We start from the raw sequence: 26,280 nt of genomic DNA on the forward strand, positions 1-26,280 counted from the left end.
ATTGTCTTTTGCCATAATTATTTCAACTGATTTCAAAATATAGTCTAGAATTTATTGCGTATTTCACCCTTACAAATAGTTGCAAAAATCTTTCTATACAGCCATTATAGATAAATAAATTAATCATGAAACAAACCAGTATCTATGCATTCTCTTCATATTCTAAAATAGCTTCTTTAAAATGTCATTCAGATAGATTGCAATAGTCTTTTTTACTAGATTTGCACAAAACCCAACTAAGTTCCACTGAACATCTTGTGAAAAAGAAAACACAGGAAGTCCAAAATGTTTTCTCCCTGGCTCTGAAAATAGGAAGGGAGCTAGCATTCTGATGACTATCAGTTACTTCATGTATTTACAAAGCGTATTAAAAATTATTCAGAGAATGCTGACATAAAATGCTAGGTAAAAGGTCCTTTAGTATCATAAGGACTTGCTATATGAAAACAGGCCAAATATCACAGATACAACATAGATCAGATTTTCTGAACCTTATTTACTAGTATGCAATTTACTAAAAAAAAAGTCTAAAAACAAACAAACAGCCCAACAACGCAGGATGTTACATCCACAAATACTACAAATACCTCTTACTTCAGATTCTTTTGGCAAATCAGGGGTTAGACCCAAATCAGGTATTTGAGATATTGCCTATTTCTTTATTCCAGGAACCATTCGTATTCTTTGGTAATGTTATTTGTTACAAAGCACCTGCCTCCAGGCAGCACACACTCTTCTTCAAGTCAAAGAAGGCAGATCATGCAACTGCCTTCAGGCCAGCTGGCCGTGCTGGCTGAGCTGAGCTCTCTAGTAGTTAGCTGCTGTGTCCTCGTTCCAATGTACTTATGCCTTGCAGAATGCCACTGCTAAATTTGGAGCTGCTTTTCAGCACATACATCTCTGTATCTCTGATCCATCAATCTAAATAGACTAGTACAGGAAAATCTAGGTCAATCAGGTTACAGTGAACTGTAGGGGCTTTCGACTACCAGTTGTGCAATGAAGCCTTATTTTTTAAAGGTGCTTCTGAGTTGAGAATTCTTGAACGTAAGGAAGTGTAGCTTTCAAGTGCATACAGTTTCCCTCAGCAGTGGAGATTCAACATGCTCCATGTTTAAATTAATTCAATTATTTGGCAGGAGGTTTATGAGGTTTTCTTCTAGATGTTCTGTGCAATGTTCAAATTAAGCCTTTTTTTTTTTTTTTACAACAAAAAGGGAATAATTGGCATTCGAAGACTTGGATAATCCTTGAATTCTCGTAGGTAGGTGCAGTGTTTATCCTTTGCCCAGATTGTCATCTGAATGAAACAAAGCAAGGTGAACAGCCCCACTGGAAGGGAGGAAGAAAACAATACATTTCATTATCAGATTAAAAACACACTCTTGTTGCTGACATCACTTCAGGGTGATGTACCAAAACATTACTCACCTGGAACACACTGAGTCATGATAGTGAAACTGATCCAGGTCCCCACCTGTTTTGGCCAAGGAAATTTAAAATATTTCTGGTGACAGCATTTGCATTTATGTCTCTATTGATCAAAAACAACCTTGTCCTAGTGTAGGTAAATAAAAAAGCCAAGGTGAGCCAGATCAATTTCTAGTCTTAATAACCTTTAGCCAAAAAGGCGAACAGAGCCTTATTATCACAAACAAAATCTTCGTGTTTGCTTCCATAGCTATTATATGACAAAACTTTAAGCATTACAACATAGTGTCCTTTCCGTTTCTCTGCCTAATTTGTATTTGTCACACCTCCATCAGCACGAGGAATGGTAACTTTCTGAGGCCAAATGCTGTTCTCATTAATATCTGTTAATCTCCACTGAAGTTAAAACCTGATGCTGTCCTTCTGTGCAAGAGTGAATTTTACACTGAGTTGCACCAGTTTTAACTGCTTTTGAACCAAGTCATGAGTTTGGCTTCTGATTAAGGAATATGAAGCAATAAATTGATTCAAGCTTCTGAAGCAGTCACCACACAACTGTGTAAGTTAAGAAAATGGGGAAGACAACCTGGGCCTATTTCCTATTTTCTCTATCACAATATCTTCTATTCATCTATTTCCCCATTTTCTCTACCACAATATCTTCTATTTGTCTGCCCGCTATCTTCCTGGGCTCTCTTATGTTATAAATCCACCAGATCCTCCTATCCCGTCATTGCAATACATATTCAGTGGCAATATCCCTGTTCCTGTCTGCAAAATTTGCACTGCTTTAAAGTGTATCTGTCTTGTCTAGCAGCCACACTGAAGTGTAGGCCCAGGGTCTGGGCTGTCTGTTTAAGGTTAGTCCCCTAAGTACTGCCTCAGAGGAGGAGAGGAAGAACAGACAACTTCCTGTCTGCAATCTGATTTCATGGGGTTTAGGGAAGGAGAGGAAATGTGTCGAGCTGAACTGTTTCAGAGATTTTTTTCCATGTTTAACATCCCAAAAGAAATGAAATTATATTCAGCAAAACTAAAATCTGAACATCTTGTTTGAAAATACATACCTCATATGTATAGTTAGGGCAAGATACAAAGAAAAACAGCCATGTGAAAGGATTCTTTGTTGGATATGGGATCTTACGGGTTTTGGATCCTATAGATTAGAAAACAAATCACAAAATATTCACACTCCTAAATATATTGTTTCCTATAAAGACAACCCAGCTCTGCCTACTCATGTGTCTCATCACTGTCAGAGGGACAAGCAGGATGTGGGAAAACAGGATGTCCTCTGGACCCACAAGAAGGAATAGGATAACTGTGAGGAAATGTTCTGGGCATTAGAAAGTCATCTATGTATGTCTTTGATCACAGTGACTCCTGTAAGAAGAGGTACCTCAAATTTTGGACACAGAAGTTAAAGATTTTCTCAGATTGCCACAGAATGGGATTTTAGCAGTCATAGTCGACAGCTCTAAGGTATTTGGCTCATGCCCAAGGAATCCTGGCCTGCACAGAGATCTTGTACCCCCTCTAGAAGCCAATGGAATCACTTTCACTTGCTCACCAAAGCATAGCTTATACTAGCACTGCTTCCTTTTGCAGTACTAGTGTAACTAATATAACTGCTCCCCCCAACACAACCTGGCCCTAACCGATAAAAATTACAGTAACGTAAGAGGCACTGTTTAACAGTCTGGTGTTGGATTCCTTGCACTGTCTGATCTTCCCTAGAATCCAATCTTTACAATGCTGTGCAACCTGCATTCCCACAGCAGTCAGCTGGTGGTTATCAATGCCCTCCAGGATCAGGTCTTTCATGAGGTAGAGTAACTGCAGAAGTACTGAATGGCTGCACAAAAGTGAAAAATGATAATGCGATTTTTACCATTTCTCCGGAGGTCACTGAGTGCAACATGAATGGAAAAATTTCCAGCTTCACACAGCTGCAAGACAAAGCATTGCGGAGTTAAAAATGTGCTTCCCTTCTATTTACTCTTCATCCTTTTTTTATTTCCTAGGGTACTTTAAAAAAAAAAATCTATTATAAGCATAATAAATATACTTAACCAAGATTGCTGTCTGACAGGAGGATGGAATGTCTTTGTTCAAACATGAATGCATATTACATTCTGTTATATATTTATGATATTTGCCAGCAAATGTGGTGTCCAAAAGATCAAATTTACTACTTATATAATTCCCATGAGACCTAAAGGCCATAAACGAAAGGGGATAAAAGTAAACCCAGGAGACACTTGCTTTATCTTTTGGTTATCATTATGTTTTTAAAAAGACCCCAAAAATTGATTTAGATAGTTTTGGTTTCTCAAAAGTTACTAAAACACCAAGGAAGATATGGTTTGGACTCGAAGTAAGTTTTCTTCTCTAAAGTATAATTGATATGAATTATGAAATATAATTGACCTAGCTTCCTCCACTAGTTTTAAATAATGCTTCCCCAATCAATTATGCAGAAAGTGTATTGAAATGACACACATGATTATGGGCAGTCTCCAGTGTCTGCAAAGCATAACTTTTAAAGCAAATGACTGGTGGTCATTGCTCCTGAGTTTTATTCCCAGGTCTGTGCTTTCAGTTTTGTAGTCTATATGAAATGGGAATAGATTATGAACTCCCAGAATTTTCATACTGGGAAGCTGCTTTGGGATCCTGCAGTCACTGATGATTAGTTTCTCAAAGCAAATGAACAGCTGATGTTCTAAACAAGTTACACTACTTAGGAAAAATGGACACATCTTTGTTGGCTATGGTAATCTTGCTTCTGCATGTATGAAATGTTCCTAGGAACTGTGAGAATGAACAGACAGTGGCTTAAGATTTTTTTTCTTCATAAAGAAAGCTGTAAAAAGTTTCTGAAGCACAGCAAAATTAACCTCTATCCCTGGAAATTATCAGCAACATACTTTCTTAGTTGGCAAGTTCTCTGAGTTTTATGATCTGTTGTGATGCTTAACATTCACTGAACAGTTCATGAAACAAACTCGCTGACACTTAGTGTTACAAACTGGTAGTTCCAGGATTCTTTTAAAGACTATGAGAGATCATCCCAGCAGATAAATATCCCAGTCTTGGAATGGATACAGAATCAAAATCTTCCTTTGTGTACAAGATCACGTTAAAAACTGACAGATTTACCCATTCTCCATGCAAGTGGTCAGCTTTAATAGTATGTCCCAAGTCTTCAAGTTCCAAGTATCTGCTTATCCTGCTCAATCCTTCACTTGTACAAAATAAGAAATAAAGCAACATGTTTTAGCATTTTATAAAAAGAGCAACAAACTTACCAGAAACATGATCACAGCAAAATTTATCTGTTTTTTCCCATAAGCTGTAAAAAAAAAGTTTACATGTGATTAGTACTAATACACAAACACATAATTACTTAAATTGTATTGAGGGTTATTTTGCTACTTACAAGGAGGAGTATAAAGAGGATGATTGATGTAATAAGCAAGCCAAGCTGCAAATCCCCAGTAATACAAGCAGTTCTGAAAAACAGGGAATTTTTCTTTGTTTTAGTACAATCCTCTAAGCCAGTGTTCACTGTAAGGACCACTGATAACAACGAATTGGGCTGCTCCTTCAAGTTGCTGATAATACATACTAAGTGTGGTGAGGTGGGAGCAGACAACAGGAAATAACAAGAAGGAAGCAGTGCTCATAGAGTAAGATTTCCTCTCAAATATCTTGGAGCTGTTAAGTTTTTAAATAGTTTTAGAAAGTATGATCATACCATTGAAAACGAATTTATCTTGTCTGGCAAGCTATTTAACCAAAGATGAAGTGCCATACAGACTGTATGTTAGAGAGGCTTGTTTTGCTAAGCCCTGAGACTTTGTAAAACTAGATTTAGGCACTGTGCTCTCTTCCCTGCTTATTACTTTGTATTGCCCAATCTCTTGCCTTTCCTCTTCTCTGTCACCCCATAATTTTCTTTCTTTCCCATGCTTTAACTTTTCTTACCTAAAGTCATCATGCCTGATGCTTTCCTCTGTGCCTTCACTGCAATATCTTTAGTTTGTCCCTTTTGCTCCTGTGCTAGGCTTTCTGTGATCCAGCTTCCATTCTCTAAACTCTGATAACATAGCTGTCACTGACGGCTGTACTGACTCATTCCTGCCCAATCTCAGAGCTTGTTTGCAGGCTTCATCCATGAAAAATACTATTTACAATGGCAATCTCTACCTCGTGTTTGGTCTTCCTGGCCCTGCCTCTTGCGTTTTTTCTTCTGACACTCATTGCTGCTTCAGTATCTTGGTGACAGGTTATCTTCTCCCTCCTTATATATCTGTAGGTAGGAGGGAGGCCCCTTCTTGGCCCATTCCGTTTTTTCTTCTGTGCTCTCACCTCTAGGTGGCATTCTCTTGCAGACAGACTTTAACCCTTGTTGACAACTCATAAATTTGCCTCTCATTAGTTGAGATTTTGTAGAACCTAGTGCCTCAGTTTTTAACATTTTAGGGCATGTTTGGTTATCACTTGGACTTCAGCAAAGCCAAAACTAAGTTCTTTATTTTCCTTTCACCACTTCTGTTCTTTTCCTTCCCCTTATCTTTCCTTCCCTATTTTCTCTCCTACTTTCACTCTTGGGTAAAACGCTGATCCTCTTAACTCTTTCTGGTGATGCTTTTTTCTTGGCCTTCCAGTAGGTTCACATACCTTAGACATTTCTAGGTCTTTCTGCTTTCTCCTTCACAGCTTTCCTTTCCTGCTTACACAGCCACAATTCTATCCAAGGCCACATTCTTTCCTCTCCTGACTGGTTTAACTTTTTTCTTGGCTTTGAATTTTGCAGCCTTTTCCCCATATATATATACACCAGAACTGCATTTCTAGCAATAATACCCCAAAAAGTGATTACCTCAGCGTCTGCAGCCTACACGGACTGCAGTGTCTGATGATGTGTTTTTCTGAAAATGCTGGTGAGGGGTAACCCCCCCCATCTGCTGCAAACAGTTGTATCAAACATTCTGTTGCATTTCCACTTTCTTTTCTGAGTTAATTGAACCATTGAAATGCCCAGACACCTCAGACAAAATAGACACCCTTTTGGGTGTGCTGTAATACAAGCACATATTATGTCCTTGCTCTGAGATTATATATTAATAGATAACTGATGAGAAAGAGCAAATTATTAACCAATAATTACAGATCAGGTGGGACAAAAGAGCAGAGATTAAGTAACTTCCCTGTGATGACTTTCCTTTTCCCCAGGAAAAGCAGCAGAGCCAGAAGAATTACTCCAGTGAAGAACAATCTAGTTAGTGGCCTATCCATAAACTACTGCTTCCTCCCTAACACTAGCTTCTTCCACCATCACCTACAATTTACTAACTGCTGTACAAACTTAGGTGGAAACAGTTTCTTGTAATCTTGGAATGGCATCTTAAGAAAAACCTTTCCCTAACTTCGTGGCTTGGCACAGGCTGGATCACATGGCAATGGCTTTCACTAAAGTGAGATTAAATAAAAAAATTAGCATGGTTCAGCTCCCAACAATACATGCTGTAATTAAACTCAACAAGTACTATTAATCCAAAGAACATGATTTACTGCAAGAGTATTCCTCAGTTATAAGAAAAGGAGCTTTAAGATGAGTGGAGTCTGCCACTGCTAAGGTCCTTAGCAGTAACACTACAAATGTCCAGCTGCCGCTAGAAGCCTTATTGCTCATACAAAGGCCTCCGGTGAGGTTCAGATAGGAACAGCAGAGTACATGCAGACTTCATAAACTCACTTGAAAGATTTTTTTTTCTGTGACTCTTTCATAGTCCAGGTGAATAATAAAGCTTTACAACAATCTCTTATAAAAAGATTTTGTGGATCAAGCTCAGATATTGCAGGGATCCCATAAATAATTTATTCCTAAGTTTACAAAGTTATGGTTAGGATTTTTTTCTTCTCTACTTCAGCTGATGATCAAAACTATTTCTTAATGTCCTGCCTATGTTTATTCATGACCAGCATGTACCCTTCTGTTTGTCTCATTATATTGTCTTCTGGTTTAAATGGTATTTCTTTAAGTCTATTGTTTTCTTTCCTCCAGATGTTTTTATAGAAAGCGACGATATCTCTTCTTTTTACCCATGAAAATGTTCAGTAAGACTAGTCATAACACTAATCTTTGAGGCATTCCACTGGTACTTCCCTATTATTAAAGGTCTGACAGATCCTTTTCTGGCACAACTACTGTCACCTTTCCTTTAGTTAGTTCCTTTATCACTACGCAATTTTTGTAATTTTAATCCCTATCTTATTTACCTTGAGCCAGTTGATTAAGTCCAGATAAATTAGGTATTCTACCTTTGCATTGCCTAGAAAAATCATGTATCTTAGAAAGAATTATGCTATGTTAGTATATAGCATGAACTGCTTTTGGTGAACCCCTGCTGCATTTTATGGCATTATTTATTCCTATTTCCATTTAGTAAACAAAGGATGAAAATCACAAATCACATCAGTTCCTATCTCTGATCTCTGCTTATTGAGACTGAAGTGTCTCTTGTTAAAGGTAGCTTACCATTGTGCTTAGGAAATAAGTTATCTATATCTGCTATATATGTGATCAAACACAAAGTAAGAAGCTTTGTCTACCATCTGTATGCGAGAGAAAAAAAGGGAAGAGGATGTGATATTTTTCTCACTGGCACAATTTTGGAGTAACACCGCCAAAGTCAACGAAATTATAAAAGCAAATCAAACCCAAGAACTGCTAAGCAGGTAGAAGAACTGTGAGCAACTTTACAGATGAAAGTGAGTACCACCAACTTGAGAAGGTGAAAAAGTAAAAGTGATCAGAATGACTAGTAGAAATGTCAATTTTAGCAAAAGCAGTTTGTATGATCTGAAAGGAATGTGTAGTTGTCAGAGATGGCAGTGAGAAAATGAAGATTTATCACACTGTACAGATTCTTTTTCAAGGTGAAGTTGCTCATTTATCTGCTGTTTAGCATGCATTACTACTATTGTATCAAGAACAAGTCTTTTAGAGATCTGCTAGCCTTTTAAGAATTTCTGCACTCTTCAGCTGCAGAAAACACAGTAAATTACTAGGGAGGATTCTTTCTGAGGGCCACTGCTCAACTACAGGCCCTCCTTCCATTTAGAAAGCATGAAGCTATTGCCAGAACTACCAGAGCTGCTGCGCAGCTGTAAGGAGTTAGCCACAAGGTAGAGCTTCAGCTGCTTGTAGCATCACTGCCATAATGCAAATTCCAAGGGACTGTCTAAATACCAAATGTGAAATACCCAAATGCTGATACTATACTATACGCTTTTCCGGTTGTAGATGATCATCTCCTGTCTTCCTGAGTATAAAGTATATTTTTGAATACCAGCGTGTACTCTGTTGCAAACATCTGTAAAATAACTACAGCCCATGCATAGCCATGCAGTCCACTGTACTACTTGGCAGACATCTAGGAAATAGTGAGTCTGCATGTCAGCAGCAACAGGAGTGCTCCTGCGGGCGAAGGAAATGCAGAACAACCAAGCTGCTTTGCGCTAGATCAAAGGTAAATTAACAGTTGCTTAACAGCAAAGAGAATGTTAGGGGAAAAGAAGATGTAAAATGACTTACAAAAAGTAGATTTTTTTAATTATTTTTTTTTTTAAAAAAAAGCAACCCTCCCAACATTGTGCCTGCCTGTGCTACCTTAAAAGTTAACATTGTTACTAAAACCTTCACACCCAAGGAGCTAGCATAGTGGAAAGAAAGGGTATGCTGAAGGTTTAAAATTCTAAAAGAGCAATGAGACTACTAGAACATGAATAACAGTATGCCAACGTGTGGGTTATACAATAGCAATATTAAGAAATATTTTGAAAGAACTACAGCTTTATAGGTGAGATTTGCAGTGCATTACTACAAAAGCCACACCAGAAAATCTGTGCTGCAGAGGCAGAGCATAGGTTGGCTAGGTTGGATTTGTATGGGGGGCTATGGATAGATTCTGGCACAATTTACCTTCACAATATTCCTCAGTGGCATAGTCCCATGGGAGAACCGATGAACAAATACTGTTTCAATCAACCTTTTGATGTAGTGGAAAGAATGGCAGATACATGCCAAGCTAGAAACAGCAAGACAAAAGCATTTAAGAGTGCTTAAAAAACCAAGTGTGGCAAGACATTTGGAATAAGACTACAATGCTAACAAGAAATACTGCTCAAGCCTGCAAATGGACTTACTTAACTACTGGATGCGGGCTTGATGTAAACCTCTCATCCAGTCCATAGACAAAAGGCATGCGGAAATAAAACAGAAAATAGATGAACAATGGACCTGTATATTCTATCAAAAATACCTGCAAAAAGAGAGAAAATAATTAGACAGCTGAATTAGATGATGGTTTTGCTTTGGTTTCTTTGTGATAACTAATGCAGTGGGATAAACACCTCCACTGACCCAGGATGGCATTTAGAGAGGCAGGGAAGGAATAGCAGGTTTGGGCTTGGGCTATGGAACTGGCAGACATGCACGTAAATGTTTTGCAATGCATTTGCCTCAGTTGCATACAAACAGCCATTGCTGGTGCAGCTGTGACACAGCATGAGTATGAAAAGATAATAATGGCAGCCGAGAGATCATGATAAATATGCATGCATGTTACATTTACACAGCTCTCACCCTCCTCTTGCCCTCAAAAACTATTGCTTTGTTTTGGGCTAAATGAAATTTGGTGAAGAATTTATCTTGAAAAAGAGGAGCTTTGTTTCTAACGAATGAATTTTGTTTAAACTGGAAAAACAGCTTGTAAGTGTTTACAGGTGACCCCATCTGTATGAACAGTTAGCACAGCAGATGTCCCAGGAAACAATCAAACCATTCTATGTTCAAACAATCTTTAATTTAAACACAAAGAAAAAAAAAGAGGAAACCAAAGAACCTATGATCTAACTTGATTTCATTTCAGATAGGTGTGCCTTAGGAACATCACCTTGAATAGAAGTTAACTTTGGACCAAACATTAACAGTTGATTTTTCCACGCTTCTGTAAGTGAGGAAGGTAGGCCCACACCTCATTTATGGAAAAAGAAAGGAAATTGATTGTACTTCTGTCAAAAAAACCCCAAACAAACAAAATAAAACACTGTTTTCTAATGTGTTTAGTTATTTTGACACTCAGAAAAGTTGTATTACCAACTTCTGTAACAATCAGCATCTCCTCTGGGGAAGATCAGATTTGATTGTAGATAAGAAGTTTATCTTTTTTATTTGATAAAACTGAAGTATTTCCTGGCTTACATTTGAATGCCTTGAAAGGCAGGGACAACAGAATGTAAAGGAAAGATTATGGAATGGCAGAAATCTGGTGTTATTCTGCACTGTGTTATTTTGGTATATATTAATGCATGTGTGTCTTGGAGTCTACATTGCCATTACAAGTTTTTGCTTGTCTTACTGTTCTTTGGCTTCTGTAATAGCTGCCTGATTTATCAGCACTGCATCCAAAGTAATGATGTGAAGAGTCAGTCCTGCAGAACATTTGACATTTTTTATTTTACCTCCTATGAATATTGTCTTTGCTATTCGTCATTAACACAAGAATTTATTAATGTCTCATAGCTAAGAAATGGTAAGTGTGCCTTTAAATTACAGGGTACTTTTCCCTTCGTGCTGTGCTGTTTCATTAGAACTAGTGTAATATGTGCATCACAGACCTTCTGAAGAACTGGAAGAGTCACTAGTCAACTCACTGCATAAAAAGTAGTGCTGCGTTGCCTGCCAAGTGAGTTGTGACAGAACTTGCACTTCAGCTAAGACAGTAAATATGCGAGGTCTTTGTGGTGGCTACTAATATTGCAGAAATTATCAGATGTCATTAGCCTGACAGTAGCATCCTGGGATGCAGCCACATACAGACAGCTAACTGATCTTACTTTCGTGCATTTTCCTGCTGAAGTCACTTCAATTACTGATATGTGAAGTTGCTCACATGCTGCTTTGCAGGACAACTCATAGGAATATAACCCTGATCTTTGCAGGAGAGTTACACAGGCCCTGTGAAGCAGATCCTCAAAAGCATTTAGACACCTAGCTCCTAGTGATTTTGCAGCAGACATCTAAATCCGAGAACCTGCACCTTAGTTCAGTAGAGCCATCCTACCCTGCAGTGAGTTTTCTACTGCTGCTGTCCTGGGGAACTAGGCATTCAGAATATCCTGTTACTGCTTTCCCTGATTAAATGAACTGAAGCAATGAGGATTGATTGCCTGCATCCACTATCAGAGCAGGCATCATGCAGAAATACTGGAGAGAGACAAAAAGTGATGTAAGTTTTAATTATGGAACAATAGCCATTAAAATGGCTATGACTTGAAGCATAGCTCACCGTAGTCCATCCTATCTGTGGCCCTAAATCTTTAAAGTATAAGGTAGCGGTTGTGCCAACAGGGAGGTGCTGCAGGATTTCCTCATCCCTCAGGGACTTTCCTTCTGAGAAGGAAATAAGTAATTACATCTTAGTGAAATTCAAGTCCACTTTGGTAGCGTACTAGCTTCACATTGTTCTTTAACCAATCTATGAGATTCTTTGACATGACATGGGTTTATTGGAATCTCAATAAACAAACTAAGAATATTTATACTTAATTTTAATTCATCCCTGTAATCACATATAAGCCTGGATCCTCTATTCACACCAAGACAGGAGAATTCTCAATCCTATGTGCCTGCCTAGTCTAGTAGACTTGCTTCATCACTGCTACAGCAGAATTTGCTGGTGGGTCACTGCCCTTTAACGTAGTTTACTGACCTCTTAGTTAGCTGCACCTCCACCTCTCTCCTCTCTCTTCCTCTCTTCTCATTGCTCATCATCAGACAAACAGAAGCTAGGATAAGCTGAGATTGGAGGGCTCTCCTACAGAGGTTTTCATTGCCTCCTTTTTTCCCAAACCACCAGTTAGGAGGTGATTCCTCAGGACTTGAGCTACTACTCAAGCTTTTAATGCCTAGATTTGGGGCAATCTCCAGAAGGAGATTGCCATTTTCTCATGGCAAGTCTCACAACATAAGTCCATGGAGGAATCTGACAAGGTAGATGTTTGAAGAAGGAACTGTGATACTCATAAGCTTATTTTCCATGGACAGATTCAACACAATGAACTAATCTTCACCAGCATACTTTTAAGGGACTGTTCAAATAAAATTATGCTTAATGGGAGCAGAAGAAGAAAGTGCTACATTTTATACTGAATGCTAAGATAAACCAACACAGTTTGGCAATTAGACTTTTTGTGCACCAGGCCATGTACTAAGAGGCTTCTGGTAGCAATACCTGCATTAATTAAGTCAGCCAGCTGGCATCAGCTTTGTCAGCAAATCCTACATCCATGGCAATGTGTTTTGCATTAGCTTACCTCAAAAGAACTGTAATTCCTGCCTGAAAGCAGAGAATTATGTGAATTGATAGCTCTAACTCATAGCCCTTTTTAGTACTCCCAGCTGAGCATCACTGTGGAGATCATTTCACTGCAGCTAAGGGAAATGAGTACCTAGATTCTGTGCTGCCTGCCTTGAAAGCAAAAGTGCTCAGTAGTTAGAAAGTGCATTGGAACAATGTGCAGACTCCTGAGTTAATTACCAAGCACCAGGCACATGGGTGGAATTCTGTTCAATGCTTCTAAAGAATTAAATTTGTTCTGGATTCTCTTCAGCCTTCATAGTGCTCATTAACATAGCTGGAAACTCATTCTTAAGAGCTAATACCCATGCAAAGTACACGTTTTATGCCAGGCCCCTGCTCAGAGCTTTGTTACTCTAGTCCTCACAAGTACTTACTTGGATCAAGTTTTATCGACTGCCTGGCTGGATACCACCGAGGATCTGTAAGACCATACAGAATTGTGTGATATACAATGTTTGGTTTAGATCATCCACTATTACAATGAATGCAACACAACAAGATAAGATTTAGTTAAAGATTTTTAGGAATATTTATTCAACATGAATATCTGTGAGAAATTATGCAGCAGAAAAAATACAAAAGTGTATCAGGATAGTATAAAAAATGATACTGAAATCTCACTGTGATCGCATTCATGTGCAGGTTACTTAGCATTATGTGTGTATGCATCACATGTTTCAAATTATGTAATTTTCTTCTATTTATATAGTGGATATTCTGATGTGATATGAACTGGTGCAAAAGTTATACTCACATAATTTATGGAACATCAATCTGATCTCCCTAATTGTGGCATTTGGTTCCACCTAGGCAACAAAAAATATAGCATATTTAAGATGCATATTTTGAAAGACAACTACTAGGTGTAAGACTTCAAGTAGAAATGTAACTCAAACAATGCGACAGTATAACTTTTTTACAGATGGCTGGGATGGCACGGGTGATTCAAAGTATTTCTTACAGGAAAAAGGGAGGACAATTTGTGACATCTGTTTCAGAGGCAGCTTCTCTACCAGTGATCAAGAGTTACTACAACAGCAGTGACAGTTTGATGGCTTATGAGTGAGTAAGACACAACTGGCACCATCTTAGTGAAGCAGCTGAAGTTGTGCTCTTTCCCCAAAGGCTCCTTCTGGAAAAGGGTTGAAGTACTCTGTAGTCAGTATGAAGTGTGCATAATCGTGGTCAAGGAAAGGCTATCAGGAGATGAAATACCCTTCATAAATACTAAGTTTACTTAAGAAAAGCTAGTAATTTTTAAATAGTCATCTGGCATTTTAAACAGACTTTTGTTTTACCTTATCTAGGAAGCATAGCTGTTTCTTTGTCTTCCAATCAAGGATTTCCACCTGATAGGACACAAAATGATAATTACTAATTATTGGCTAAATAATCTCTAAGCTTGTAGTTGATTCCCAAATTCACAATCATTGTTCAGAGTGAGACACCATTTCTCTCTGATCTGTGGACTGTGTTAAAAACACTTCTGATGTGCTCAAGAGACAGCTTTAATCATAGCCAGGTTCTCAAAGAACTCAACTTGAAAAAAAAAAAAAAAAAATTCTTGCCAAATAAATTGTCTTCCTGGATATATTCAGAAGCAGAAGTAGCTGACTTATTGATCAAAACACATAGATCTGGGGTATTTTCTTATGCTAGAGCAAGAGGAACAACTAAGGGATAGATAAATTTCGCAGGAATCACTAAGGAACAGAATGTTTATGATTTGTGGATCTAGAAAGGCAGTTTAAGAAAAAAATATTAAATGTGTATATATATGCATGTGAGCAAATATTCTGAGTACATACAGCTTGAAGATTAATGTGCATTGTTCCCAGAATATTTTAATTGTAAAGAGAGTGGAAAACATCAGCAGACATAATGAACAAATGCAGCTAAAGATCAGGACTTCACAAATCCTTAAGAGGTTGTTACAGGAATGTTCGGTGTTACTCCTGCCTCTCAGATCACCTGTATTAGTAACTACATATTAGCATTTTATGTTCCAAGCAGTGGTTTAGCTACAGCTCTGAAAAGCAAAGAGCAGTTTATTTCCATAATCAAATGGCACTTTGGCAAAAGGTTATGATTTTAATCAACAGACAAGCAAAAAAGTCCCCAGACATTTCAAAGCCCAGTTGTAGCAAAACCCTAAAATACAGTGATGGCATTTTAATTTCATTTGTTCTCATCAAACGCTGTAATGGAACTTTGTGGTATAGCTAAGAGTGAAAGTCTAAAGCTTATCTGTCACACTAAATGACTGGGACTATCATTACTTGGTACCAAAAAAGTTTGGGGTTTTTTTTTTTTTTAATAAACATCTAGCATTAATTGTGTTTGGTATTAACTGGCCAAGAGGATAGATTAACATTAGACTTTAAATATGATTCCTTACTAAAAATAGAAATCACAGTCCAGTATCTTTCTAATAGGGTTGCTTTGAAGAGATCAGTTGGTTCGAGTATCTTATTTCCTTGTTTTACTTGTCCCAAATTGTTCCTTCTCTATTGGTGCAGTAATGGAGCACTTCAGCTCCCGCCAGACGTATCAAATCTGATCTCCACAAGGGATACTAATGCAGTGGTATTTTCTACCTGTGCATTGTAAGCTCTAAGTGGGACATCAAGGGAAGTAAACACTTTTCCTCCTTTGTGATACATAATGAATGTGTGACAGATTATTGGGATTTTTTTTTCCCTTCATTTTTTATATTTGAAATAACACAAATTTCAAGTTTTAACGTCTCTATTTGTGAGACATCTCCATGGGAAAGCAAATGAGCCCTTCCTAGAGGGCTGTTCTTGGAACACAGCATTCTGATTCTTGCAGTCCACAGAACAAGTACTGTGGAGGCTGAAAACCATTTTTTGTCCCTTCTGATGCTGAGCTGCCACAGGGATTATCGAAACCTTTGGTGTATCTCAAAGCTCTTTTGTCAATGAATATCATCGGGCTGCCCTAAAGACTGCAGCAGCACCCACAGTTTTAGCAGTCTCCTTCCTGTTCCACACCCACTCCCAGCATACACATTTTGAATCAGAATCCCCCAGGGGCAGTTTTAGTCTATGGTCTTTAGTGGCTGTATTAGAGAAATCTTCTCTAGGCCAATTACAGAGTGGTTTGGATATTTTTCTGGCACCTGTGCTCTTTTAATTGGGTTATTCTCATTATGCACAAGGCCAGACTGAAAATTATACAGCATTTTCTTTTGCTCTGTGATTTTCATGGGAGTGGCTGTACAGAAATTTAGGTACTTCTGTGAACCTTTGGAATCAGCGTGGAAAACAAACAAATCATCCAAGACCTTCTATACTGTTATTTGGTTCTATTCCAGCATGTCTCTTTGAAGTGCCAAACTGACATATCTGCCTGTACTCGCCCATTTCTTCAAATACCTAAAGGGAGCCTATAGACATGATGAATCTAGACTCTTCTTGAAGGTGCACAGTGATAATGGTGAGAGGCAGTGGACGCCAGTTGCAATATGGGAAAATCCAAGCAGATACAAGGAAATTTTTTCACCATGAGCTTGGCCAAACACTGGAACAAGTTACTTTCAGGATCTAAGCAAATATCAAACATTCTTTCCCTTTTCAGAAAGAAGGATGCAGGAACACAGCTTTAGATTCCACTCCAGTCCATAGAAAGTTGTGTGATGACAGAGTGAAAACAAGGTGACTGTTTCCTCTAATTATCATGCCTCTTAGCTGTATCAGAACATCCCCCAGTGTTTAGATGTTCCCTGCATAACAGACAGAAAAGCCTGATCCAAGGCAAGAAATGTTATCTTTCTGAACATAAAGGCCAATCACAGGAACCCACGTAGCACTGAACACAGTGTTTCCAGTCTTCAGGCGCAGCACCAAGACAGTTAATGTATTGGCTGGCAACAGTTTTTAGGTACCCAGCAATCTGTTCTTGGAACACTTACTGATGGGTATCATCCCTTTGAAACATAAATTGTTTGGCTTAGAGAACTTTAATTTCTATGTGGTTCCAAAGCATTTAGCACAATAGGACGCTGACTGTTGGCCTGCACTAGTGCAGTATGAATTACAGTCCACTTATTTGGTGAATTTTTAAAGGCATTTTAAATTATGGCTGCTCTGAAACTACTTTGCGTATAACTTAATCAATAGGCAGATTTGTGCAAGATAGCTATGTTAAAACTCTTTTATAAGTGACTATAAATATATATCTTCAATGTTTAGAAGACAAATTTGTTCTAGTGCATGAGAATCAAAGATTGATAGTGTCTTTAAAACCAGAAATTCTTTATTATTATTGTTTAGAACAAGTCAAAGGCAAAGAATAATCAATATATGATATAAGCAAAGTACATTCAACTGTTAAACTTTTTTTCAGAAAATAAAAGGGGAAAATAAAATGGGGGAAAGCTTATTCATAGGCAAAAAACAGTTGAACAAACACCGTTTAAAAAATATTTTTAAGATGCAGTGTCCCTGCAACAGGATTACAAAAATATAGCCAATCAAATTCATGCAGTTTAGAGCCATATCAAATGCTTAAGGATCAACAGATCTTCAGAAATTATGTGATAACTATTACCAAAATACTGACACACTTACCATGTCTGTGCATCTTGGAAATTTTATTTGCAGCCATTTGTACTCAGATTCAGTAAACTGTAGCTGAGTGAGATTTTGTGAGCACTGACATAAGCATATACTGTATTGATTTCTTTTGAAATTACTCAGTTAAAAAAATGCTTATTTTACGGTTTAGGAACCAAGCAGCCCAAGAAAGAGTAATGCAGAATGAATTCTCCCTGAATTATTAGAGTGCTTACGTAAGTCAGGTTCCTTGAATTTACACTAAAAAAAAAAATCCAGCGGTTGCCCTAGTCCTAATTAAATCTTTCTAAACGTTTTATTTTTCCCTTTGGCTTAACTCTATTGACTTCAAGAAAGTTATTCTTGATAGGCCCTACTGTAAGATCACACTAAGCTAAAGGGAAAATGCTGTAAGTGTACTTACACTGAAAACTGTGTTTGTGCTGCTACAAATTACTTTCAGTCTGAAATTTCCCTTGCACAGGAATGTACAAACTGTTGCAGAAGATGAGTCTAAGGAGCCATCTCGAATGCTATTTTTCTTTCTGATACGGCCAGCAGCAGGTGACTCGGAAAAAGTAATAAAACAGGGCAAGAACATAGTGACTGTGAGTAAGAGAAGAGATAGACACAGAGACTGCAATTTTCCTGCACCAGAAGTGCTGCCTATGTATTTAATAGGTTTTCACAGATTTTGCCTCAAGTAGTTTATCCACTTGCCTTTTAAACCTGTGTAAACTTTTTGCATGCACAGTGTCCTGAGGCGGGGAGTTCCATAGCTTAGCCACATGCTGTGTGAGGAATTCCCAGAGCAGAACCAAGGCAAATGTTTAACCACAAAGCAGAATTTCATCATCTTACCTATGGAGTGCTGTGCCTTATTCTGTAAGTAGTCCAACTAAGTAAAGCCTTAGCTCTCTGAAGCAATTGGTTCCTATTCATGAGGCTAGAATCTTATCAGAATCTTATAAAGAAAGGAGATACAGTGACAGCCATACTCAAAATGTTTTATACAATTAAATTTCACTTTTGTATAATTTAGATGTCTAACATTTACAGGGTCACAAGACACATCAAGTACTTACTCTTCAGCTTCCTAAGTTCTGCTCCTGTGCAAGCCAATGAGTGCTACTGTCTGAACTGTGCTGAAACTCATAGTACATTTTTATTTCTTCCACGTGTTTGATTTGTTAGTTAGGCATGCTTGCATCTAAATCCTCAAGGACCTTGATCCAGTAAACATCATTATCCAAGGTCAGCACAATGCACAGCATATTTCTGAATGAAACTGTCAGCAAAGGAGATGATCTAGTTCTTCATGCTGTGTATGTAAAGGTCAGATGCACTGCCAGGAAGTGGGAAAATTACTTTAGACTGTCTTCTGCCATTCCCCACTCCTCCCATAGGTGGCTTGGGCCACCAAGCAAGGAATAAAGGATTCAAGAGACCAAAAAAGTACAGGCAGGAGAGGACAGAATTGTATTCCAGTGAAAAGGGCAGTCTCCTACCAAAGAGAAATCCTGAATTCCTGTCTCTCTGGGCGGCTTCAAGCACTACTCCCTTCCATTGTCATTCTGTTCAGCATTTCCCTACAGTGAGTGCCTTTTGGGATACCTGACTGTGAAGCAGTAGAGTTGAAGTAAACTTGGATATCTTAACCAAATTGTCATATCCGCTCTTGGAGATGGGTGCCTAACCTGAGGGCATGGCAAACCCCAAGTCACTTTGTGGACCTGGACCTGAGGATGGTAACAGGCGTAGAGGTACAAACCGTCATCCTTCAGAAAGATAAATCCATTTATATATTTGATAGGTGATAAAACAAGTCTGCATAAGAACGGTCAGGAAGGAAAAGGAAGGTGTATTCCCTTGGAGCGGGAGGCTGCTTTATTTTTCACAAAATGGAAGAGCTGTTAGAGATCTGTGCTTTCACAGTGAACTCTGGGTCTTGAAAGCCTATGAAAGCTTTCCAGCTTTTACTAGCATGACATCTTCCAAGGGATACACAAGATGGGAAAGGAACCTGCACCAGTTAATACTGACTCAGTGGGTATTTACTTACACTGGCTAAGACAGGGCTGCATGTTGCCAATTTCCCAGGGATACTGAAGGGTCACATCACTGTCACTATGAAGCAGACTGGAGAGCCTCCATCTGAAGACCTAAGCCAGCTTTGACTCAACACTAAGCAGACATCCAGGTTTTTCAACACCACTGTGTAGCCTTTTCCATGCACAACAGAGAATATTCATTGCCTCAGGGCTTTAGTTTCTGGCGATTTTCTACAAAGACAATATTCAGGTAGAAGAGGTTTATAAATTCTTTGTGAAATCACAATCATTTCTTTGCATCAGGACTGTGATTTGCAATGTTGAACTTCAGTACCTATAGTTCCATTATTACTCTCCATGGATTATTTGGTGTATGGATGTCAAAATGTACATCCAGTGTGTGCTTTTGACATGGAATTGGAGAGAGATTTTTCCTTTTTTTTTTTTTTTTTTTTTTAACCTAGAGGTACCAATGATGGGTCTGCTGTCTTTTGACAGGGCAGGAAGCCCTGGGAAGTTTGGAGCCCTTATACTGACAGGGAAACTCACAAGATTTGTATTAATTTCTTAAAATATACTTCAAAGAAGTCTATCTTTTTCTAAAATAAGACTTTTTATTTCAAACATGGCCTTCAAATTCTGAGTAGCTCCAGATACTTCCTGCCAAGTAATGTTTTACCATCATATTTTCCTATACAAAATTAAAAGTTTCTCTCTCAAACTCCATAGGGAAAAAGGACAAGTTGCTGTCTTTTAAATGAAGCAGCACAACTGACTGTAGAAAGTGTTGGTAAGTGTGTGGAGAAGGGGTAAGGGAAGAGAAAGGGAGAATGTTTTTCCTTATCTTCTGATCTCTTTCTGTGACAATAATCTGATGCATTACTCATGAAAACAGAGCAGTTTTCTTCAAATAGCAGGGCAATTTTCAGCAGTGTCCCTTTAAATGACTGTTCAAATATCTCATATGTGGCCATGTCTTTCTCAGGCAGCTCTTGGAGGATACAGAATCTTAAAATCCTCTGCAGTCCCACTTTTGGCACTTGCTCTCAGTACTCTTGATGAGGCTTTAGACAGCATAGCTCTGAGTGGGAGAAACCTTTGTAACAAGAGCTGTGACATCTCAGCAATGCTAGCTAGGCAGCAGTCACCCCCCCCCTTGCATTCAGAGGGTTTTCATCACAGTCAGAAGGGGGAGAAACTTGAAATGCCAGCAAGGGGGGCCAGTACATTATTGCTTTTAGACTGCACTACATATGTCAGTTCAATCTATCCTCAGGGAGTGAAGACTCCAAAATGTTTTTGGTTATCACTGCTCACAAAAGGCACTTCCCATCCAAACCAGTTAAAGAAGCAAAAGTATAACTGTGGCTCTTACGACACTAATTTTCTACGGTATGAGTGTATTTGTTCGAGTATCTTTCCTCTAGGAAGTCAGAGCACCATACTATTTTCTTTATATGAAATGCTTTTGAAGACCTAAACCTGTCAATAGAAAGAAAGGGTAGAATTCATTAGCCTAACTTCAGAGCTCTCTACTACAGACATTTACATCTGAGCATGTCACGTAGACATCCTTTGTATGGAAAGGAGAAAAGCAGGCACTTTTAGGATAAACTGCATCGTAAGTTCTGAAACATATCTAAAATAGGTCAGAAGAATTGGTCTCTAATTAATTTGGTGAAATGAGCACTCCTAGAGAATATTAATTACCTAGATACAAGTCTCTATCACAAATCATATTCAGCGGTGAATCTCCTCAAATTATCAGGTGCAGTACTTTCAGGTATGCACATATTTCTTTAAATTGTAGTTGTCCTTGCTAAGCTTCCCCTGAGCTATCAGTGATAAAAAAGCTGAGGTGAAATTAGAAACATACCAATACCTGAGGTAAACAAGACCTATTCTGGCATTATTACAGAGTAAGGAGTGTGGAGGCAGCCATCGAGACACAGGTCTAGGTGCACAGGGACCTGACTTGGCATGTCAATTCTAATACAGACATCTCATAAGTAGAGGGAAATCATTCAGCCACTCCGGTTTTTTTGCTGTCCATCCATTAGGTCCAGCATACTTCAGCTTAATTAGGTGGTTGCTCATAATTCTGGTACTAAGTTTGAACACAGCCAATTCAAAATAAGGGTTAAAGGTACTGTCACAGCTGAATCTGCCTTTCACTAGCGTCTTAATAGTCACTTCAATACAATGTTGCCTATTTTTTTTATGTTTCTGTCTTTAGCTGTGCTGAGAAAGACTCTCATAAAGAAAAAAAGGGACTTAACAACCAGTGCCTCAGCACTCATAGTCAGGCTGATGTTCTTGCCCATCTTTTTGTAGGACCATTCACCAAAGAGTAATTTGATTCATGCATAAGGGAGAGGACCTTCCTTTAATACTCAGGAACCTATGAAACTGATTGTGTACCAAGTGTGATCAAATGCACAAACTCAACAAAACAGAAAGAAATATTCCACCAAAAAGCCTCTGCTAAACTTGTAACAGTCATATTCTAAAAAATTCAGACCGCGACAGTTTGGTGATTGTACAGTGCTTCATGCGTCTTATAACAAAGCAGCACAGAAGAGCAATAAAGGGTAAATGGTTTAGAGATGTACAGGGAGAAGTACAGAACTATACAGTACCTCAATCAGAGAGCGCTAATGTTCGTAACGCCATTAAAGATTCTCCCCCCAGGAAACATTGGGAGAGGTGGGACACCTTCTCTCTTTTAACAGCTCAGTTCTGAATGCATGGTGAGGAAATGCAATTCAGAATTCAAATTCAATGAATTTATAACAGAAAGCAAATCAGTGGGGAGAACAGCGCAGAAAGCGATATGCAACACCACTGCTCAGTGCTACCTAGGCTGTCTTTGTCCACATCCTACACCCTGAGTCAGCTCAGACATACACTGGATGAGCTAGGCAAATCTGTTTCCACCCGTTATCTGCTGTACAGAGAAAAGGACTAAGACATGCAAGGCTGAGATGTAAATTCATGAGGCATTCTGAGTTTGGATTAGTGTTGCTTAGACACAGGATCTTGATTTAGGACTCAAAAGACCTGTATCTCCTGCTACTGTTCTGCCTAGTAGGATGGAGCAGGTCACACTTTTGTGTGTTTCCCCATCTGCAAAATCAGGTAACAATAATGATGTTTGTGCTTTTGAGGCCTTCTAAGTAACAAATGCTATTCAGAAGTTCAGTACGGCTAAGGCAGTAGAGCAAACCTGCAGACCAGACAATCACCGCAGACATTCAGGAGGGTAATACACATGTGCCCGCTCCTGCATTTGGCTCTCACAAGAGTTTGGGACACTGGTAGAAATGCAGGAGGCAGTGGAAAGCTTGGGTGCTTTTCCTAAAAAAACAGGGAAGTCAACACTGCAGAGGAAAAGGCACGGTGCAGGTGCCTACACCACAACCACAAGAGCTAGAGACAGCTTAGCTTGCTGAATTGTTTGTGATGTCCAGAACACTTTTATAGCTTTGAAAAGCAAAATATGAACTTTTAGGTCATGGTAAGTAGAGGAACAGCTGCTTGTCAGGTTGTTTTGGATTCCGTTAATGTTATAACAACCATTGTTTTGTATTTTGCATGGGGTAGGGAACTGCGTTCATTTTTAGGTGAGTTGTGCTGGAGAAACTGAAGTGTAAGCCTGCAGAAACACATTTGGGATTGCTGCCATTTAGCTCATACTGACCTGGTTTTGTAACACAAGCCACTCTAAGAATTTTTTTATTAGCCAGCCTAATTAATTCTAGCAAAGAGTCGGTGTGGCCGTTCATATAAGTTGATGAGACACATTACCCTTTCACACTCCCCACGTGCATGTTACTCTGCACTTTCTCTACACGCAAGAAGCTGACTGTACGAAACTCCGTACGGCTATTTTTCATTTCCCACGCCAGACTCGAACGCCCCGTGCTAGCAGAGGGCCGGTGGAGCCCTCGCTCCTCCCCGCCGGACGGTGCGCGTTGCGCCGCGCTGCGCCGCCGAGGGGAGCCGGGCTGGGAGCCATCCTCTCGGCCAGCGCACCAACTCCCTCGCCGACTCCGTGCTGCCGAACCGAGCCGCCCCGGCGGCACGCCTGCACCGGGCCGAAAGGCTTCGCGGGACGGCTCTCGGCGAGGCGCACAGCGGCTGGCGACAGGGTCTTCCGAGAAGTTGGGGACAGAAGGTGCCGAGAACATTCCTCGCTCTCGCTCTTTCCTTACGGCTGGGATGCGCTGCCAGACCCACCCCGGCAGGCAGACCACGGCGCTACCCTCGGGAGGATCCGCGGGAAGCCCAGAGCCGTTGATCCGGCGCCTCCGCGGACCGCCGAGAGCTCACCTGGAGACCGGGGAACCCCCCCCGCCCTCTCTCCGGGGCCACGTCCGAGGACCACCGGGGACGCGGGGAAGAGGAGCGACGAGGGGACCGTGCCCGGGGAAGGGAAGGACGGGACGGGCGGGGGCCGCTTCTGCCCCCTCGACCCGAGGAAACGCCGGCGGGCGGCGTGCCCCCCCGGCTCCCTCCGCCCGGCTCCAGCGGCGGTCCCTTGCCTTGCCAGACCCGGGAGCGGACGGCTCCGGCTCCCCGGTGTTTCAATGCAGATGGAGGGGGAAGAGAGAGGAGTCCGCCGGCACCCTGTGCAGACCCCTCCACCGGCGGCAGGATGCTGCGGGGCCCGGCCCGGGCTCGCCCCGTCCGCCCCCCGCGCTGCCCCGCGGCACCGCCCGCACCCACCTCGAAGAAGCCGGCTCTGCCGCCCATCCTGCGGGCTGCTACCGCCGCCGCGCCGCCGCCGCCGCGGCACCTTCCCCGGGCCGCCGCGCTGCGGCCAATCAGACGGCGCCCGGCCCCCGCCGGGGGGGTTCCCGGCGGCAGCGCCGGGCCGGGGGAGGCGGTGCCCAGACCCCCCGCCCCGCCCCGGGCCGCTGCCGCCGGCAGAGCGCGTCCGGCGGCTGCTAAAACGATTCCATGTAAAGTCAGCAGTGGTACCTCAGGCAGTCTGCAGCAGTGCGGGGCACCGCCGGTAGCTCGGACCAGCCAACTTCTGCAGCTGCCAGTGTTCAAAAACTGGGAGAGGAGAATAGTATTCCCCGTCTGCCTGGAGTGACGATTCAGTGGCATTTCATTCAAAAGGGTAAGTTATTTGCCTTTGAACATTACATAATTACTGCAGGAAATCAATCGCATTTCCTATTTTTTTGCAGATCTGAAGTAGCTTAATGAGATAACCTGCAAAAATGCAACTGATCAGAGCCAGAAAACATCCTCCTTTCTTTCTCTGATAGTTTACCTTGCATTTCAGGGGCGATTGAACTGACAACAGAACTCAGCCGAGATCCTTTCTTCTCCTGTGATGTGTTCCTGCCACTGCTGAGAATTAGATGCATGGCATAAAACAGTGAGGGGCTGATGCTATTTTTCCTTCAACCACTCTTCATTACATGATATCCTTTTTCTTGAGCTAAGGTAATTAAATATCAGCAAATTCTACAATGCTATAAAGAAACATTGCTTTTTCACTGTTATAAATTTCCATTAGACAGAAAATTTTATGCTATGCACTGTTTGAAAACCTTCTGCAATCCCCAAATTTAACCTGCTTCCATAGAATTACCACCGTCAAAGCTACTTAAATGAAATATCAAAGAATAAATTTCACCAAAAGAAAAGGCCTCTACTGGAAAGCCAGAAGGCCAATCTGAAAGACCCAAAAGGACAGAATTCACTAGCGTAAATATGGGCAAACCTGTGAAAGTGTATGGAGGTGTAGGCTCCTTCTCAAGCTGATTATGAGTCTGGATGGTTAACCGCTGGGCCAGGTTAAACCTTCTGGACTTTTATGTTAAAGAAAACAAAATTACTGCTTTTCCAAATAACCTGACATTTCTTTCAGTATATTTCACTTCCAGATGCTCTGTATTCATACAATGAGGAAAATGTTTCAAATACATGAAAGTAATCCAATACAGAAAAGTACTAAGAACACAAATATAAAGAACATTTAAACTAACCTTCTGTACCAGAAAGTGATGAGGCAGTGCTTCAGACTGACAGAAGTTATGCAAATTGGTTCTCTGTATTAGCGCAACATGCAGCCTGGGGAAGGAAAATCTGTTAGGAACACAATTCAAATTCCTGTGCTGGCAGCAACATTACAATTTGTGACTTACTGTTCCCTTTAACTGTAGTTATGGAAAAAAAACCCAAAGCAACCCACCCTTCAATCTCTGATACAGAAGGACTTTAATGTTCAGAGTGTGGCTTTCCAGGAGCCACATGGTCTTAAAAAAAAAAAAAAATCCCCAAACTGTAAACCATCAGGTCTCACTCAGTGCATCTTCACCGAAATCAGCCGGTGTAAAACTGGAGTTTCATCAAACTGTAAATATAACCAAACTAAATAAGCATTTGGTTTCCTTTTTTGGGCTTTTTATCTCAGTGTCTATCAACGGGTGTCACTTAAAAGAGTAACGACTAAAATTCGGAAGGTTTCATTAATTTTACTAACCCTGCAGAGCAGCCAAGTGATGTTGGTAAGGTGATTATGCGGGGTCCACCGGAGCGACTCACGGCCCGGAGGTGTTACCGAACCGCGGGTCGCTCCCGCCCGGCAGAGCCACGTGTACCCCAGGCGCTCCTCAGGGCGCGACGCCGGGGCCGTCTCCCGCGGCCCCTTCCCCCCCCGGGCCGGACCGGCACACAGACCCCAGCGCAGCAGCCGTCACAGCCCGCCCGTGCCGCGGCCCTCTGAGAACCTGCCCGGTGCGCGGCGGCACGGACCGAGCTGCTCCC

At 40.6% G+C, this 26,280-nt stretch overlaps 1 protein-coding gene across 3 annotated transcripts; it reads right to left on the reverse strand.

Moving 5' to 3' along the window:
• Positions 1-125: 125 nt before the first annotated feature.
• Positions 126-26,273, reverse strand: LOC129209085 (very-long-chain enoyl-CoA reductase-like). 3 transcript variants are annotated; one of them, XM_054832881.1, is made up of 14 exons: positions 25,997-26,273; positions 25,500-25,584; positions 14,165-14,215; positions 13,621-13,672; positions 13,241-13,285; positions 11,793-11,896; positions 9,649-9,764; positions 9,425-9,530; positions 4,874-4,946; positions 4,743-4,786; positions 3,323-3,380; positions 2,499-2,587; positions 1,432-1,477; positions 126-1,332 (listed from the first exon to the last, which is right to left on the reverse strand). In XM_054832881.1, the coding sequence occupies exons 4-14, from the start codon at positions 13,634-13,636 to the stop codon at positions 1,205-1,207; spliced, it is 825 nt and encodes a 274-aa protein (XP_054688856.1). In that variant the 5' UTR covers positions 13,637-13,672; positions 14,165-14,215; positions 25,500-25,584; positions 25,997-26,273; the 3' UTR covers positions 126-1,204. The 3 variants fall into 3 exon arrangements, with proteins under 3 accessions (XP_054688856.1, XP_054688854.1, XP_054688857.1); XM_054832879.1 differs by lacking the exons at positions 25,500-25,584; positions 25,997-26,273 and adding an exon at positions 24,223-24,301; XM_054832882.1 differs by lacking the exons at positions 25,500-25,584; positions 25,997-26,273 and adding an exon at positions 17,868-18,314.
• Positions 26,274-26,280: the final 7 nt, after the last annotated feature.

Source organism: Grus americana, chromosome 8 (genome assembly GCF_028858705.1).
Source record: "Grus americana isolate bGruAme1 chromosome 8, bGruAme1.mat, whole genome shotgun sequence".
Lineage (NCBI taxonomy): Eukaryota > Metazoa > Chordata > Aves > Gruiformes > Gruidae > Grus > Grus americana.

What these genes read in the sequence shown, in the direction of transcription:
- LOC129209085 (XM_054832882.1), bottom strand. Translation starts at nt 18,044, where the DNA reads ATGTTCTTGCCCTGTTTTATTACTTTTTCCGAGTCACCTGCTGCTGGC. An exon ending in GTCGATAAAACTTGATCCAA is followed by an intron (nt 11,897 to 13,240) that starts GTAAGTACTTGT and finishes TTTCCTTCTCAG; the next exon opens with AAGGAAAGTCCCTGAGGGAT. An exon ending in CATGACTCAGTGTGTTCCAG is followed by an intron (nt 1,333 to 1,431) that starts GTGAGTAATGTT and finishes CCTCCCTTCCAG; the next exon opens with TGGGGCTGTTCACCTTGCTT.